This window comes from Ursus americanus, chromosome 11, assembly GCF_024610735.1.
Source record: "Ursus americanus isolate L20-20 chromosome 11, mUrsAme1.1.p, whole genome shotgun sequence".
Taxonomy (NCBI): Eukaryota; Metazoa; Chordata; class Mammalia; order Carnivora; family Ursidae; genus Ursus; species Ursus americanus.
This window is the reverse complement of record NC_142137.1, coordinates 61,577,887-61,593,205: the sequence shown is the minus strand read 5'-3', so window position 1 is coordinate 61,593,205 and position 15,319 is coordinate 61,577,887. Positions and strand designations below refer to the sequence as shown.

At 43.0% G+C, this 15,319-nt stretch overlaps 1 protein-coding gene across 1 annotated transcript in view; it reads right to left on the bottom strand.

Annotated features, from left to right (window-relative positions):
* Positions 1-15,319, bottom strand: part of CCDC170 (coiled-coil domain containing 170) — a 110,767-nt gene that overhangs the window by 18,403 nt on the left and 77,045 nt on the right. Inside the window, exons 10-11 of the mRNA XM_045805360.2 lie at positions 10,765-10,938; positions 8,154-8,396 (exon numbers count right to left, since the gene is read on the bottom strand). Coding sequence (XP_045661316.2) covers positions 8,154-8,396; positions 10,765-10,938 — 417 coding nt within the window. The remainder of the gene's footprint in view (positions 1-8,153; positions 8,397-10,764; positions 10,939-15,319) is intronic.

Below are 15,319 nucleotides of genomic sequence, written 5' to 3'. Positions count from 1 at the left end.
CAAAGGTGGAGTTCATACATAAATAATGTGTTCATGCCAAGTGAAGGCCAAACTATGTCACAGTGCGTGTACAAATAAAATATCTGCAGTGTTCAGTTAAAGCACGGGGTGGAATAAATGGTCTGTCCTTAGATGACATAAACCACAGGCATGCTGGTCAGAGGAACATGTGCCACAAGCAATTGGTACTACACATTCTCATTAATGGTGATTGTAGTGAAATAACATAATCTAGCACAGTGAATTAATATCACTCATGTTTTTAATTTGATTTTTACACTACATTTTGCTTTCTAAATTGGTCTGAATTTTATCATGGTGAAAATGTAGCAAGATTGGGGCACCTGTGTGGCTCAGTCAGTTGGGCTGACTCTGAGTTTTGGCTTGGGTCATCATCTCAGGATCATGGGATCGAGCCCCACGTCAGACTCCGCGCTCAGTGGCGAGTCTGCTTGAGATTCTCTCCCCCTCCCTTTCCCTCCCCTTCTGCTCCTACCCCCCCATGTGCTCACTCTCTCTCTAAAATAAATAAGTAAAATCTTTAAAATGGTGAAAAAAAATCTGTTGACCCCTTTTTTAAAAATGTAGCAAGGTTGAGAAATTTTTATACAGTGTTGAGTTTGTATACATGAAAGCAATAGTATAATAAAATTATTTTGACTCAACACAGGGAGGGGAATCTATAAAAGAATATTTTTCTTCCCAAAAGAGATTTTCTACAGTAATCATGTTTGCCTGCCAACTTAAAATTTAATAGTTATCTGGAAAGGTCTACATTTTCCTGGTTGAGAATTCAGGGGGAAATGTACTGCATGAGTCTTAAAAAGGGAGACTGGGATAACCTAGGAGTCAAGGTCTTCAAGCATGGTTTTGCAACAGACAGAAATGCGCACAAAAACTCCACACAAATGTTCCCAACAGCCTTGCTTATAATAGCCAAAAAGTGAAAACAATCATAATGTCCATCAAATGCTGAATGCATAAACAATGTGTCCTATATCCAAATGATGGAATATTATTCAGCATCAAAAGGAATTGTGATGGTTAATATTATGCGTCAGCTGAGCTGGCCCACAGAACCAGGATATTTGGTGAAACATGGATATTTCTGGGAGGGTGTCCTGGGGAGAGATTAACATTTAAATTAGTGGACTTTCAGTAAAGTAGATTTCCCTTCCTTAGCGTGGGTGGGCTTCATCCAGTCAGTTGAAGGCCCAAATAGAACAAAAGTGTCTCTCTGCAAGCAAGAGGGAATTCTCCGAGAATTCAACCTTTAGACTTGAACTGCAGCATCGGCTCTTCCTGCCGGCCTATCCTGCAGACTTTGAGCTTCCAAATTCTGTAATCACATGAGCCAATTTCTTAAAATCAGTCAGTCAGTCTCCCTGTAGCCCTCTCTCTCCCCCTCCAACTCTCCCTCCCTCCCTGTCTCTATGATACAATATATATGAAATATATAAATAATGATACAATATATATGAAATATATAAATATTTATATATAAATATATATGAAATATATAAATAATATTTTATATAAATATAAATATATATAAATATAAAATATATTTTTATAATATTTATATATTATATAATATATAATATTTATAATAATATAAATATTAATAATATTATATATATTAAGCCAGCTCCTCTGGAATACTTGGATGAAATATATATATGAGGGATAGATAGATAGAGGATATAAATAAAGAGAAATCCTATTAGTTCATACATATCCTATTAGTTCTGTTTATATGTAACAGAGGGAGAGGGAGAGAGACAGACATACCCTATTAGTTCTGTTTGTCTGGAGAGCTCTAATTTAGGAATGAAGTACTAACATGTGCACAACATGGATGAACCCTGAAAACAGACCAAGTGAAGAAAGCCAGAGGCAAAAGGCTACACACTGTATGATTCTATTTACATGAAATGCCCAGAATAGGAAAATCCATAGAGACAGAAAATAAATCAGTGGTTTCCAGAGGTTGAGGAAGGGGAAAATAGGGAGTGACTGCGATAGATATGGGATTTGGCGAGGGCGGGGGGAGGTTAGGGGGTCCTGGAAATGTTCTAGAATTAGGAAGTAGTGATGCCTGAACAACCCCATAAATATATTAAAAACCAGTGAATTGTGGGGGTGCCTGGGTGACTAGGTTGGTTAAGCATCTGCCTTCAGCTCAGATCATGATCTCAGGGTCCTGGGATCGAGCCCCGCATTGGGCTTCCTGCTCAGCGGGGAGTCTGCTTCTTCCTCTCCCTCTGCCCCTCCCCCCTGCTTGTGCTCTTTCTCTCTCAAAAAAATAAACTCTTTTTTTTAAAAAGCCAGTGAACTGTATACTTTAAAAGGGTGAATTTTATGGCATGTGAATTATAGCTTGATTTTTTTAAGACACAGAAATGTAGTTCAAAATATTTTTTATATCGATCTTCCATAAGTGGTGAAATTAATTCTTAATTTAATAAGTGTAGTGGGCTGAACTGTTGTCCCTCCCCCTCCCAAAAAAATAAATATATGTCCACCCAGAGCCTCAACACGTGACCTTATTGGGAATAAGGGTCTTTGCCAGTATAATTAAGGTAAGGATCTCACAATGAGATCATCCTGGAATAGGGTGGCCCCCAAAACCAATGGTAGCTGTCCTTATAGGAGACAGAGAAGGAGGGACACATGAGGGGACGGTCACCTAAGGGTGGTGGCAGAGAGGAATCCAGCAGGTACAAGCTGGGGACTGCCAGTAGCAAGCAGGAGCCCAGAGACTGGATGGAGCGGATGGGCCCTCAGCTTCCCCAGAAGGATCAACCTTGCCAACACCTTGCTGTCAGGCTTCTGGCCTCCAAAATCATGAAAGAAAAAAAATTTCTATTGTATTAAGCCACTCAATTTGTGATCATTGGTTATGGCAGCCATAGAAAATGATATAAAGGCCATCTTTGCTAACATTCAGAAATGTTACCTTATGAATAATAAAGTCAGTACAGGGATGAGCATAGGCAACGTACAAAGATAAATAGTTGGTATCATTAGTCTGCCTTGGACACTAATATTATGTGTCTCCAACAAAAAAAAATAAAAAGTCACTTGTAGCTAAAATCTCTGATAAATTCATGAAATTACACCATTCACTGTGTTAGTAAGTTAGAGAGATCTCTGTTCTCTAGTGGAAGGCAGACTTAGCATCCTATTTCCATGGTGAAGGGCCAGAGTCATTCTTGAGTCAGTCAAATTCCACTTCTCCTATACCTTTCCTACACTCTTAGCGATAAAAAGGTTTGGATCTCTTTACTCAAAATAAAGCAAATAAACACACAAGCCCACTCTATCTACTTTCTCAACTCCTCCCCTTTTCATCCAAGTATTCCAGAAGAGCAGGCCACTGACTTTTGTTTCTACTTCTTCATTCCTCGGCATACTGGAATTTAGCCTATTCTCAATGGCCTCACCCCCAAACGCTACAATCTACACTACACGTGCTTGAGTCATAGGAGTCCCAACACAAGTGCAGGGGATAGTCGTTCCCCCTCTACCTTACTGCTGCACGTGATGCTATTGGTCACGGCCTCTTTCTGGAGACGCCCTGCTCTCCCTCCCATGTCCCTCTCTGCTTCCTTTCAGTCTCTTCCTTGATGATTTCACTCTCCTGTCTGAAAGTCTGCAATGGCTCTCCAGGACCCAGAGGACAAGTCCAAGCATCTTAGGAGACACACAAGGCCCTGGGTGATCTGGCCCCTGCCCCCTGCCCAGCCTCTTCTTCCACCACCCCCGGTCTCTGGACGTCATTATGGTGTCAGCAGCAAGCGACCTAGCTTCTGTTCACCTACTGATTGCATCTGACTATCACTGGTACCATTCCCTTCTCCAACCTACTCATCTATACTTCAGTTACTCCCATTCCACGTCCACAATTTTTCCCATATCCACATATCCCCTATGGTCATCATTTTTTTCTTTAACTCAACCATCTTTTGAACTTACCTGAATTTCTTTCTTTTTTTAAATTTTATTTATTTATTTTGTGTTCAGTTAGCCAACATATAGTACATCATTAGTTTTTGATGTAGTGTTCAACAACTCATTAGTTGCGTATAACACCTAGTGCTCATCACCACATGTGCCCCCTTAATACCCATCACCCGGTTACCCCGTCCCCCCACACCCCTCCCTTCTGTAACCCTCAGTTTGGTTCCCAGCATCCAGAGTCTCTCATGGTTTGTCTCCCTCTCTGATTTCTTCCCATTCAGTTTTCCCTCCCTTCCCCTGTGGTCCTCCATGGTATTCCTTATGTTCCACATATGAGTGAAACCATCTGGTAATTGTCTTTCTCTGATTTCACTTAGCATAATACCCTCTAGTATTTCCATTAAAAGGAATTTTGTATGATTTCAGTAGAATTTGCCACAACTGGAAGATGACAATACAGCAAACACTGTACAGTGACCGTGAGGCGCGCTGAGTCATGTATGGAATAGTTGATTGCTATATTATACACCTGAAACTAATATAACTATATGTTCATTTTACTGGAATTAAGACTTTTCTTAAAATAAGACTTTTCATTTGTACAATGAAAACAAAACAGTATTAGTAAGTACTATTGCTTGTACTCAGCACTAAGCTTAGGCTTATTGTTTGTTTAAAATGTAGTCTAGTAAATGTTCTAGGGGCATAAAAACATAATAACCTCTAATTAAGATTTTCTCTTTGATGTGAAGGAATTGGAAGAAAAAATCCAGGGAACCCATTTTTTGCCTCACGACTGAACATTATATAGTGACCTGTCATGCAGCACCTAGACCCATTTTATATGCCACAAGAGCCATGTGCCCCACACTCGAAAGCATTGCTTTACCGCACTGACACTGGAAGAAGAAACCATTAAACCTGACACTATCACCAGAACCACCCGTTGCATAATCACATCACCCAAAGAGCAAAACTTAATTACAAGAATCAGGCTTGCTTGGGAAAGGTTAAGTGGAAAGACCACTTGCAGACAATTATCATAATCCAGGCGAAATACGATGCAGATGTGAGGCAGATGTTGTCGAGACCAAACGGGAGCATACTCCTCAAATACAGGGCTCCATCTCCACCAGCTGTTTTCCTCCTTCTGCTACAGAAAGTGTGGGAATCCTCTCCCCCCAGCACCATTTCCAGCTCACAGGGCTGTCTTGACTAAGGGTCCCAAGTGTTACTCTCAATACACGTGGCCTGGAAGATGCCCTCCTCAGAGCCACACCCCCAAGGGGCCCCACACTGCCGTTCACCAGGTCTCTGGACTCTGGCCCCACTTCCAAAGCTACTCTTTCTCCACTCTCACCCAGCAGGGGCTGGGCCCTGTTCTGGGGCGTCGCCGATGGAGAATCCCTTGTTCCATCATGACCTCGATGGCTGCTGGACGGGGGGCTGCCAAGCTCCATGCAGGCCAACCTTACTCAGGGTCCTGAGCTGTGTGGTAATTCTGAAGGCTCCTCCAGCCCCACAGGACAATGCCACCCTCGGCAGCGACAGAATGAGCTACAATGGCAACTACCATCTGTACCGGGCTTTCTTGTATATTCATTCACCACCGTGTTCTAGTTTAGCTTTACGGTATCCGGCACATGCAGAGAGCTAGCCGGAACACGCAAGTTCACGTCCCGGTCCCGACGGCCCTTCGTCGGGCCCAGCCCACGTCATTCGGAGACGGAACCTCAGGTCCTAGAAAGTGGCACAAGCAAGGCAGGCCTCTAGTATCAGGGGAAGCAAGGAGACGATAAGGGGATGCGCGGAGGAGAAAGAGCACAGCCGCAACCCAGTCCCGGAGAAGAGGTGCTCAGCCTCGCAAGCCACGCAGATTCACAAGGTGAGCAGTGAAATAAACAGCAAGGTTGAGTCAACCCTGACCATTTAAATCAGCCGCTTAATTTCTCCTGAGGACAGAAGAGCGCACTATATGAGAAAGGGAAAATTTGTTGGTGGGGACCAGTTGTCCCCAGCCACAGGGGGGAGGGAACCAGGGAAAAGAAGCCAGGCAGCTCACACGGTCCCTTCCAGCACCACCGCACCGAAACACAGTGTGGTCTTACTAGGGAATCCTCACTCAATCCTTCCTCTGGGAAGCCAGCAGGCATCAGGCTTCCCCGATGTCTCCCCCACTTAGTCATGGTTAGCAATCACCCAGACGCCTCCAGGTCCTTCTCTTCTCCTCCGGCTTCAGGGAGTTCTGCGAGCTCGGTGTATGAAAATCCCCAGTGCTGTTTACCCTTCCTTCCTGTCACAGATTTCTTGGAGGAATTTGAACTATTCCACTGATACATGCTTACAATGAAACATGTCCCTTTATCACTGAGTTTACTTCCCGGTTTTGAAATCCGAGTTCCCTTTATCATTCCTAGTCTATGTTTTGCTACCTGCCTATTTAACACCAATTATGGGAACCATTTCCATCTCCCCTTCAATGTGAGGAAGCCAATGAATAGAACAGATTCTTCCTGGGCCCAAGGCTAGGTGTATAGCAATAATAGTAGTAAAGACCTAATAACTTCTAATTAAGATTTGCTCCTTGGGGCGCCTGGGTGGCACAGGGGTTAAGCGTCTGCCTTCGGCTCAGGGCGTGATCCCGGCGTTATGGGATCGAGCCCCACATCAGGCTCCTCCACTATGAGCCTGCCTCTTCCTCTCCCACTCCCCCTGCTTGTGTTCCCTCTCTCGCTGGCTGTCTCTATCTCTGTCAAATAAATAAATAAAATATTTAAAAAAAAAAAAAAAGATTTGCTCCTTGACAATGGGAAGAATTGGAAGAAAAAACCAAAGGGAACCCATTTTTCACGTCAGGACTGAACATTGTATCATGCCCTGTCATGCACCACCTGGAAACACTTTGTATGAACCACAGGACAATTGAAAACCTGGCTTTACAATGCAAATGCTGCCTCAGCACCCCCTGTAGCCCCTTCCAGCCAGGGTGGGAGCGGTGGCTTCCTGACTCCCCCCAACACCTCCCCTAAAGATCAGTCTCAAGGTGTGAGGGGGTGTGGAAGATACTTACCTCGATATTTGCTCCCCAGCTTTCACACCCCATCAGATCCTTTTCCTTGTTTCCTGCTTTCCTTATTTTTAAATATGTTCCCTCCCCTGGCCCGTGTCTGCCCTTTCTTTCCTCTAGGGAAATAAGCCTCAACTCAGAAGGGTTTCAGGGGAAAAGAGGTCATGACTCAGAAGAAAAAAATACAATAGGAAATATTTCCTAAAATACTGTCTCCACCACACATATTTAATTGCTAGCTTAATGCCAGGTTCCTCTTCCTTCCTGGTCTGTTTCCAGATTCAGAAACATTCCAGAAGTCAGTCCAGAGCGCTCATCAGCAAAGAGCCAGGACAATATTCACATCTGTATTCACAACACGCCTATCTGCCAAAAATGGTATGTGCCTGTGAAGTTACATATCCCTTCCAGGGGCACACATACAGGACAGCTGAAGATCCAGATTAAATTCCTCTAAGTTTGAATTCCTTTCTTCTCTGTAGTGATTAGAAGTGGAACACTTCAAATCCAGGAAGCACACTGTCCGGATCTGAGCACCTTCCTCACTTCCGGGGAGAAGGCACCTCACGGAGCTCACGGAACACTGCTGTCTGCCTGACTCTTCTCCATGAAGAGCTGTGCTCATTCGCTCGTTTCTTCCTAAGCAAACCCCTATGCCACGGCTCCTTACATGATCACAAATACCACAGTCACCCACCCTGAAGAAACGCTTATATTTTCTGTACTTCACATCACCCCCTTTCTTTCTTTTCTTTTTCTTTTAATTCCAGTAGAGTTCTTATACGGCGCTGTATTCCTTTCAGACGTACAATATAGTGACTCTCCACGCCACATCTTACTCGGTGCTCATCACGGGAAGTGGCCTCTTCATCCCCCCACCTACAGCACCCTTTTTTAATGGACTTCTCATGCAGCAACCATGACTTCAACGCTCGAGGAGACGCTCCAGTGACCTAATATGCTGATTTGTGTAGCTTGCGTTTCCCCCACGACTCTAGAAAATCAGAGGAAGCTTTTGTCCCTGTTTCTCTTCTGCTGTGTCTGTTCTAAGACTTCGATGCTTTCACATAAACTAAAGTGGTAACTTGCAAAAAGCAACAAGGGAACCAAGCTGAGCACTTGCCTTGAGCTCGCTGGTGTCAGCCAGCTTGGCTTTGAGCTCCGTGTTCGCTTCTCGACACACACGCAGCTCCTTCTGCAGCCTCTCCACCTTCTTCTGCAACTTTCTTAGGGTGAGATTGGCCTCGTCCCTCTCCACCACCAAGGCCGAACGCACCTGCCTCTCCTCCTCCAGCTGGGCGATTTTCTGCCGCAAGAGGCTCATATGCAGTTCTTTGCTCTCCAGCCTTTCTTGCTGAGTCCTGAGCTGATTTGATACAAACAGGGATTTTTTTTAAATAATCACTGAACAGTCAGTAAATATAAATTAATCACTCAGATCATGTTGCTCTTTACCTACACTTCAATAAGACTAATTTGTAAACCACCAAAAAAAAATATTGGATTCCTTTTCCTGATGCATTTTTTTAATTCCTGTTTTTCCAAGAATTAATTTTGGAGCTGCAAAGGATGAGCTAAAAGAGCCACAGAAGATTCAGAGAGAAGTAGGCTTTCAACATCTGATTCCCTCCAACATTACGTACAGCATAACAGACGTGTAAAATTACTTTTAAAAACTACTGAAATGGGCTTATCAAGATCAAAATAGGGCAGAGAAACAAAATCCTCTCCACTATCCCATGGCAACTATACTTACACTGGTCTTTTCTAAAAGAAGCCAGAGTGCAGGTTAGTACCAAAAACCTAGACGAATTTCAATCCCTTAGAACCACACTGACTGATATCAAACATGAGAGTTGATGTATTTTTAAAGTAAGCTATACCAGGGAGAGTTTAAAGCAAGCTTTGCTTACATGTTTAAAATCTTTGAAACAGAAGGGACCTCAAGAAGGTTTTCGTTCATTGGTGTCTTTATTATCCACCTGGCCTACACCAACCACAAACCAAGCAGAGAACAAGTTCTTCAAACAGCACTTATCACTCACGATCAAACTTGATGAAGGAAATTATAGTGGTTTTTAGAAAAAGATTATGGACTCTAAGGCGGGAAAAAAATCCTCCTAGCCTGCAAATGTCACATTCAGTGAGTAGAATATTAAGTACAGAAACCTCTGTCAACTGTTGTGAACACTGGGAACTGGAATCGTGTAGCATTCTAGAATGTTAGAGCTGAAGACTGTTGCATTTTCCCTAATTATATACTCCACACTTGTAAAGTGTTCAGAGATGGGAAGGGCAGACTGAAACACAGGCTTGTATAGCCTGTGTAACTATGACAGCTTCCATACCCAGATCCATCTTTAACAAAGCCCTTTCATGTTTCTGTAACCAAATTCCCTCCTGCCTTGAGCTTCTTCATGTCAAATCCAGTCTACTGCAAAATTACACTGGTAAGTTCTGTACGCTGGCAAGTTTAATAATTATACAATACTTAAGAAGGAATGGTGTTGGATATTGGGGAAGAAATCAATTATCTGAGGAGAACTCAAAGACTAGTAGCTCAATTCAATGTCTCTGATGGTAATAGGATTATCTGCTTTTTTTAAATAAAATATTCCTAAAAATCCAGTAAATGGAGAAAGCTCAAATGTAAATAGAGTACAGTCTATAAGCCAAGAGTTTAAACATGAAACATGTATTTTATTAAAAAGGAACAACCTCATGAGGAAGATATTATCCCCATCTTAAATATGAGGAAACAGAGACAGAGTAGCATGTAATTTGTCCAAGGTCACACAGCTTGGTGGAACGAAACTGGGATCCCAGATGTGACTCATTACACAGCCTGAACACTATAATTCCACCACAGAATTTTCTCCTAAGAACCATTACAAGAACACATCTGTGTTTTGCTTTCTTTCACCAATGCCAATAATTATATAACTAATAATTATATTTTTATCCTTTTCATCCACTCATTCATTTCGTCTAAGCTGTTTCTAACTCTTCTGAGTGAGTGAAAAATTAGCTATTCTCCTCGCTTTACTATCTAATACAAGAGAGTTTATCCAGTTGGAGACTGCTATATGTTCCCCAGTTCTCATCTCTCTTAAGAATAGAAACAGTTTCTTAGCGAGGCAAGTGGCTACCCAGAGTAAAGACCACAGTTTCAGCCTCCCTTGCAGCTAGTTTCAGCCATCAGAACCATGGGATTTAAAACAAGTACACACAGAAAACTCTGGAAGCCTCCGTCAAAAGACAGCTCACACAGGCTCTTTTGCACCCCTCTTCTTCATCCCTTTCTTCTCCAAACTTCTATCTGGAACACAGACATGACAGTTCTAGGTACCATTTTGAACCATCAGGATGTGGACCACCCTGGGGATGGGAGATTAGTGAGCTGAAATCAGCTGGGCTCCTTGAAAACTTCACAGAACAGACCTGCCACACTCACCCTGAGCTGCCTACCTCCAGAAATGTATGTGAGGTGGAGGGATCACTTCTAGTCATTTAAGTCACTTTTAGTTGGGGTCTCTCTAACTCACAGTCACACATAACCTTAGGTGATATACTTACCATCCCTCAGACTTGAAACATAGACTCAAATTCTAAATACGTATTTGTATGTTTCCTAACTACAGTGGCAAATAGGAAGGGGGAGTGCATTATTTATCAATATTTAAGTCTCTCCACAACTCCTTCTCTCAACACCAGCAAGTTTCAATATCCCCTACCTTTCTCTGTAAATTGTGGGCGATAGTCTTGTTTTCAATGACTGCGTTGCTCTCGAGACGGACCAGCTGCTCCGTGCGGGCTAAAACTACATCCAGACGCATGTCAAAGCCAAGTTCAGCAGCCATCTGGTCCAATTTCATTTTCTCTGAGAGCTGATCCAGAAATTTAAGATACTAAACCCAAGAACAAAAATAAAAATGAGACACAAAAACAAAGTTAACAGGTGATCTCACGGAATCCTTCTCTTTATCCCAAGCTTACAGATAGGTCTCATTAAACCCAGTCTGTAGCACAGCCTGGGACCCCAGTACCTGGTAATGAATTCCTGAACCACCCTGCCAGTTCCATGTCCTGCTTCTTGTCCAAATTCACTTGACTCTCCTGGTCAGTGATCTTGATGTTCAACCTAACATTAGACACTCTTCTTCACCCCACCAGTGACCATCCTAACTACATCCACGTGACTCTGTTTTGGCTACTTGCTGCTACCACGATGACCCTTCCAAGTTAATCCAGCCCCTGGGATCTACTCACTCACAAACCTTCCATGGCAATTTTTCCCACCTAAGTGGAACCTGGCCTCAAATGTGAAGAAAAAAAAAATACCGACAGTTACCACTCTGATCACTCCAAAATCAAAGCTCTCCATACAAACACATTTGGACAAAGTTCTTGCTTTTTTAAGTTAAAATCCTATACAAAAAACATGTCTTTAAGAGTCTTTAATGTATCATACTTTAAGGAACAACATCGTAAAATACAGCTGTATCAAGGAAATCAAGGTTCGTATTTTAACAGGTTAGTGTTACAAAATTGTTCTAGGATCTTCCTCCATTTGATTTCCTTTTTTTTTTGCAAGTTTTTATTTAAATTGTAGTTGGTTAACATACAGTGTAATATTGGTTTCAGGAGTAGAATTTAGTGATTCATCACTTACATACAACACCCAGTGCTCATCATGACAAGTGCTCTCCTTACTCCCCATCTCCCATCTAGCCCATCCCCCACCCTCCTCCCCTCGAGGAACCCTCAGTTTGTTCTCTATAATTAAGAGTCTGTTTTATGGTTTGCCTCTCTTTTCTCCCCCTCTTACGTTCATCTGTTTTATTTCTTAAGTTCCACATACGAGTGAGATCATTGAGTATTTGACTTTCTCTGACTGACTTATTTCACTTAGCATAATATACTCTAGCTCTATCCATGTCATTGCAAATGGTAAGATTTCATTCTTTTTATGGCTGAGTAATATTCCATTTTATACACGTGCACACGTGCGGGTGCACACACACACACTGTCTTTATCCATTTATCAGTCAATGGACATTTGGGCTCTTTCCATAATTTGAATATTGTTGATAGTGCTGCTATAAACATCGGGGTGCATGTTATCCCTTCCAATCAGACAGAGTAATGCTTCCTAAGTCCTTGCTGGATGAGTGAGCCAATCAATGAGTTTTCTGCATCATCACTTCATGATTTGGATTCTCTCTTTGAAACTTGCTTCTCATTGCAATAAGTCCTCATCTATCTGGTGTCTTTCAGGCAATTATATGTTTAAATAACTATAATTTCCTGATGACTGAAGCATGCCAGTGTGAAACCCAGAACTACCTATACTTCTAATCATCAAGATGAAATTGTGAGTATTTTCAAATTTTGCTGAGTGGCATACCTAAAATTCAACCTCTTCTTTGGGAGGCACAGTCACGGCAAAATATTGCTTAGTTGCTGAGTTACGAGACCACGGGTTACTGTGTTGTGCTATAAGACCATAGGTTGCTTTTGTTGCCATATCATCAATTTGTCACTTCTTAATGCTGTGTCAGCTCTCCCCTTGGAATTACTCATTTCTTTTCTTTCTTTCTTTCTTTTTTAATTTTATTTATTTATTTGACGGAGAGATAGAGAGAGCCAGAGAGCACAAGCAGAGGGAATGGCAGAGGCAGAGGGAGAAGCAGGCTCCCCACTGAGCAGGGAACCTGTTGTGGGCTCAATCCCAGGGGGATCATGACCTAAGCCAAAGATGCTTAACCATCTGAGCCACCCAGGCGCCCCTCTTTTATTTATTTATTTTTTTTTTTTGAGAGAGAGAGAGAGAGAGAGAGACTGAGAACATGCTTGGGGTAGGGAGGGGCAGAAGGAGAGGGATGGAGAGAACCTAAGCAGGCTCCACACCCAGTGCGGAACCCAACACGGGTTCCAACTCACGACCCTGAGATCATGACCTGAGCTGAAATCAAGAGTTGGACGCTTAATAGACTGGGCTACCCAGGTGCCCCTGGAATTACTCATTTCTAACGTATGTGAATAAAAGGAAAATAACTGCTACTGTTTGTTTTGTAAATAAAATAGACTCGGTACATTTCATGTGGGGGTATAAAGCCTCTCTTGCTATGTCTACATTGATCCATCCACTTACATGCAAGGATCTATAACAGGCATAAAGGAATAAAGACAGGACCAAGCCAACACCCCATAGAGCAAGTGCTCATTTCAAGGATCTTGGCTGTGCCTCCGAAAGCAAGGGTTACTAGAAGGATTTACTATACAACTTGTTTCTTTGAGTCATAGATTAGCCTAGATATCTTCTATTCAGTGTGAGCCTCAATTACCTATATCGAAATCTCAACTCTGCACAACTTCGCTTTCCCAGTTTACGGGCCCATCCCCCTCACTAGTATGTGTGTGTTGTAGGCGGTTATCTACAGAAGAGTCACTGGGATGGAATCTGTTTACATAATTCGCTTTCATAACTGAGAGTTCTTTTGGCACAGTCTCAACGAAAATTAATGAGTCATTACAATGAAAAAGAAAGGGGGGGGGAAGAGACACCAATCCACCTAAAATTCTTGCCTTTAATTATGTTTCTTCATAATTTAAATACTGTTTATTTAACTCTTCCCTAAGTGCTGGAGAAACCCAGAAAAAAGAAAAAAAAAATTCCCCTGGCCTCAAGAAGCTTGGAGTTGACTGGAGAAGATGAATTAAAACCTGAAGAAAATGTCGGGGGTAGAGGGGGTCACCTGGTTGGCTCAGTCAGCTAACTCTGCAACTCTTGGTTTCAGTGATCTCAGGGTCGTGAGATCGAGTCCCATGACAGGCTCCACACTGACTCTCTCTCCCTCTCCCCCTGCCCCTCCCCCCTGCAAACACACTCTCTCTTAAATAAATAAATAAATAAATAAATAAATAAATAAATAAATAAATAAATACATATTTTTAAAAATACAAAAACTGAAGACAATAAAGTTGCATGAAGGAGAACTAAGCCTCTAAGGGACCTCCAGAGGGAGTGATATTGGAGCCAAGTCTTCAGGGGACAGCTACTACCAGGTGAAGGAGATAAGGAGAACATTTTCACAGAAAGAACAGCAGTGGGCAATTTGGGATTCCAAGGAAGCCCTCTTTCTTTTCCCCCAGGCAAGTGGTTTTTTTTACAACGTGAATGTGGATATCTTTGGACTTGATCCCCCTATACCCTTGCAGGGGCCTGTTGGACCCCAGAGGCCTTGAGTTTGCCACTGTGGGCTGGAGAGACGGCAGGTGATGGAAGCCTGGATGGGGAAACTGGCCAGGTCACAGAATGTTTAGCCGTGGCGAGAAGCCTGAGGACCGTAGAGAGCCTGTGGCCAGTTTTAAGACAGAGAAAGGTAAGATCAGACGTGCCTCTTATTAAGACCTCCCCGGCAGCCCTGGGAAGCTGTCAGAATGTTGTTTCTGGAGTCCATGCCAATGACCATAATGCTCGGAGTCAAAGCACGGTCACTAAATACAGAGTCGGGGGGGGGCGGGTATTTGAGATGGTGAAGGAGATGGAATCTACAGTGTTTAGGAATTGCTTAAAAAGAGGGAAGCATTAAGGATGACTCGAGGGCTTTGGGCTCGGGCACCTGGAGGCAGATGACCTCACCATCCCTGAGGCAGGAGAGGCAAATCTGTGGAGAGGGGATCATTTCCATTTGGAATATGTTTAGTGCCAGGTGCACTTGGGACATCTAGCTGGACAGTCCAGCACTCAGACTTCTTCCAATGTAACATATTCTATTCAGGTGCGACATGTCCTTTCAAACTCAAAATTTCAACCAGCACACCTTTTTCAGATACGCTTCACCCTCCCCAATACCTCCAATCTACGTCTTCATTCATAAAACCACTACTTGGTCTAAATATTTATTAGCTTCCAGTCCCCACTATTCTAAGGATCCCCCAGCTGGACACACTGCCTTTAGTCTCTAGACCCTCAGAGCCAGTCTGCTTTCAGAAACTCAAAACCCTTTCTTTCTTTTCTTTTACTCAAAAACCTTCTACGGTGTCCCATTACCTATAGGATGAAGCCTTGGGGAATCAGCCTTCACTGTCCCAATTACTCCTACATGCTTCTAGAGCCTCCTCATGCCTCTGGCCTCACAATGCACCATGTTCGGTCTCCCTGTGCCTCACTGGCCCCCTAAGCAGCCCGGCACACCTCTGTTCCTTCCTCCCTCCTGATGTTCCCTATACCTTGAATCCATTCCCTACCGCTTCTGCCTGACAAATTTCTACTCATTCTTTAAA